General features: G+C 41.5%; 1 protein-coding gene across 1 annotated transcript in view; it reads left to right on the top strand.

Annotated features, from left to right (window-relative positions):
• Positions 1-123: 123 nt before the first annotated feature.
• ISL1 (ISL LIM homeobox 1) overlaps positions 124-3,572 on the top strand; it is an 11,403-nt gene continuing 7,954 nt past the window's right edge. The window contains exons 1-3 of the mRNA XM_009272564.1: positions 124-151; positions 979-1,181; positions 3,196-3,431. Of these exons, the coding sequence (XP_009270839.1) occupies positions 124-151; positions 979-1,181; positions 3,196-3,431 (467 nt within the window). The remainder of the gene's footprint in view (positions 152-978; positions 1,182-3,195; positions 3,432-3,572) is intronic.

Below are 3,572 nucleotides of genomic sequence, written 5' to 3'. Positions count from 1 at the left end.
TTGCTACTTCTACTTTTTTATTTTTTTTATTTTTATTTTTAGCAACAGCTTTCAAACCTACTTTGGGGTCTTAAAACGAAACCGTACACCATTTCACTGTGGACATTACACCCTCTTACAGATATGGGAGACATGGGAGACCCACCAAAAAGTAAGGCGGAATTTTTACCGTTGTTGGAATAAATGTGCTGTCTATTGTAATCGTCTCAGGCAGGAGAACTGCTAAAGAGCTGAACTTCATTTGAATGGTAGAGAAGGTGCCTTTGTTGCCATGCCTGCATGCTTGCTGTGTTTTAAGCTCGTAGCCTTGTATGTTAATAGCCTGGGGTCCTGCTCTCTTTTAAAGTTTGGGGAGCAGGCGGGATTTTAACGGGATCTCCAGCCACGGAGCCTTAAATTCTGCTCGCGCTAGACTGCGGTGAGGCTGTCTGAGTACCCAGCACCTAGTCCGTCTAGGGGAATTAGCATTAGACTCGCAAAAAAGAGCAAGTGACAACCGTAATGATGCTTGTTCTTGCTAGCAGCCTCGAGTCCCCTCTTCGACGGCAAAGGGCTGAATGGGCAGCGCACCCAGCCACGCGTTCACCGTTTCCAGTCAGAGCCTCTTAAAAAATGAAATCGAACATATAGGTGCTCTCCCCGTAAGGAAAGGAATCTAAACAAGCAAACAATAAAATAAAAATAAAACAAGGAGGGAGTTTGGAGTTTTGATTCCGTGCAAGGCTTGCGAAATGAGGACCTTCACCCCGAAGACTGTTCACATCTGCATTTTAGCATATGTTCCGCCTCCTTTCTAAACGAGGCACGGTTTTGATGGCACACTTCAATTACCATCCAAAAGTGTAATACTCTTTAAAAAAAAAAAACAAAAAACAACACACTCCCAGAGTACGCCCTATAAGGGAACGACACTAAAAGTGTGTTTATCTCCGTAGGAGAGTAAACGGTTAGTCAATCATGTATTTATTTTCATTTCAGAAAAACGCCTGATTTCCCTATGTGTTGGTTGCGGCAATCAAATTCACGATCAGTATATTCTGAGGGTTTCTCCGGATTTGGAATGGCATGCGGCGTGTTTGAAGTGTGCAGAGTGTAATCAGTATTTGGACGAGACCTGTACGTGCTTTGTTAGGGATGGCAAAACCTACTGTAAAAGAGATTATATCAGGTACGCCATTTACGTTGTTTAATTCTTCGGTGAGATTTCTTCCCTTTTTTTAACTTTATAAATCTGACAGAGACAGGAAGACGAAAAAATGTGAGAAAGAGGGTGAAAAGACAATCGGTATGTTTTTAAGTTATTTCCCCATAGATAGACAGGCAAGGAAAAAAGTTAGAGTCGTCAAGTTTTTTATTCCACAGATTCAAATGCAAATTTCTGTATAAACAAAACCACATTCGAGAACAGCTAGCGACTGTGTGGGACCCTTCTGAGGACTTTGGCAATGCATCCTGTGATTCTAACAAAGTGGGAAATCGTAGGTAATGGAGAATGTTTTCAATAGTGTAGATATTATGAGCAACACGGCACTGATCGCTTTTTAACACAAACTGAGAAACGCATCTCTCTGTGTTTTTGCAAAAGCATAATGGCATTCATAAGAAAGGCACTTCAAGCATGTATGCCGTAAAAATAAATACACGGGGGAAAAAAAAATATTTAAACTAGGCCTATCAAAAAACAAAAAAGCACAAGAAAAACAAAACCGAAGTTTTCTTCAGAATGAAGGATCCTTTTATGGGGAGGTTAAAACCTAGACTGAAATGTTTCTTCGCTAAAATAACTGACATTTAATCTTTTTAAATATTAACCCCTTTGGTGATATCTGACTGCCTTTTCTTTCTTATCTTATCTGTACTGATGAATTAGACAGAGCAGATCAAATTGCCCATCATCTGTTCGCGAACAATTGGGTATATTTAGATAATGGAACCGCTTCCTTCCTCACATTAAAATCTGGTAACTGATAAAATGTGAGAGTTGCCAATCCTGACACTATAGAGAAACCGAAGCAGGAATTTCGACTGTGTTTATTATTTGTGCTCCTGGGTCATGCTGATCCGTTTCAGTGTCGTCTACTGGGTTTGCCAAACCAGAACTTTGTATGACACTGAGGTATGGACGGTATATTTTTTTACAGAAAGTTTCTTTGTAATTCTGAATTGAAATAAAGCACTTGAGTCTTTCCTTCTCCAGTGCACAATTCATAAGCAGATCATTCCTTCAAGCCATGTTGTGAGATTATTCTCAAAGTTTTACCATGGCGAAAAACAGCCCACTGTTCTTTCTCTCTCTCTCCCTCTCTCTCCCTCTCTCTCCCTCTCCCTTTCTCCCCTTTTTGCTCTTTCTCGCTCTTCCTTTCTTTCCTTTCTTTCCTTTCTTTCCTTTCTTTCCTTTCTTTCCTTTCTTTCCTTTCTTTCCTTTCTTTCCTTTCTTTCCTTTCTTTCCTTTCTTTCCTTTCTTTCCTTTCTTTCCTTTCTTTCCTTTCTTTCCTTTCTTTCCTTTCTTTCCTTTCTTTCCTTTCTTTCCTTTCTTTCCTTTCTTTCCTTTCTTTCCTTTCTTCTTTCCTTTTAAACACACTTTGAAGCTGTGCTTTTAAATGTTGTCCTTTCACTAATTTCAAATGAAAGGAAAACGTTTGGACTGAGATGTGCTCACTTACCTCCTGCTAGAACTCAGCGGGCGAAATTTAAAAAAACAAAATGCAGCTCCTTTAAGTTAACACAGAATACATTTCATTTGTTACAATTTTAAAAGTAAGATGTATGTTATGTGCAAGTCGACTTTGAATTAGACCGTGAGCCAATCTGTAACTGTCAGACACGTGGGCAACCCCCCCAACTTTTGTACCTATTAATGCATACACTTTGCGATGGCTCTGTTCTTTTGCCGTTTAGCTGTTTGTTTGGGTTTTTTCCTTCTCAAAACCTTATAATTTGGAAATATGTAGCTCTGAATATAGGATTAGTACACCACAATAGACATAGCAGCTAAAGATGTGTGTAAATAAACGTCTATATCCACAAGCATACATCAAAGACTGTATCTCTAAGGAAGTGTACTGGTGAGGAAATGTGTGGGGATGAATGTTAGCTCAGTTTTAGGAACAGCTTTTACGGTTCTGTGGATTGTGTGCGTGCATATGTGCGTATATCCATACGTTTGCGGAAAGATGTTGATTTTACTTAAACCAGGGAGGCTGGCTAAGGAGGGCTCGGTGGGAGCCGAGAGACTGTGCAGTTTTAGTCACCCGGGTTGGAGCATTTTCTCATCTACGGATGGGTGAACTGTCCCCCTCTCCTCCACGGGAGACGAGGAACCCGCCACCCACTCCAGAGTGTAACCCCAGAAACCCATTATTTGCCGTGTGGGGCTGTCAGCAAGAAGTTGCCCTTTCACTGCTGCCGGAGGGCTTGAGCCCCGGCTCAAGGTGGGAGCGTCAGCAGGAGGGGAGACGGGGCAGAGACGCTGAGGTAGGGGCAGGCTGCAGAGCCAAAGCACCCAAAATGCCTTTTAGTAGGGGGCGGGGGAGGGGAGTTACACTACTATATATGTGAGCGTGTATAGATAG

This window comes from Aptenodytes forsteri, unplaced genomic scaffold (genome assembly GCF_000699145.1).
Source record: "Aptenodytes forsteri isolate BGI_AS27 unplaced genomic scaffold, ASM69914v1 Scaffold92, whole genome shotgun sequence".
Taxonomy (NCBI): Eukaryota; Metazoa; Chordata; class Aves; order Sphenisciformes; family Spheniscidae; genus Aptenodytes; species Aptenodytes forsteri.
The sequence above is the reverse complement of the archived record's forward strand: the minus strand, read 5'-3'. Positions and strand labels throughout refer to the sequence as shown.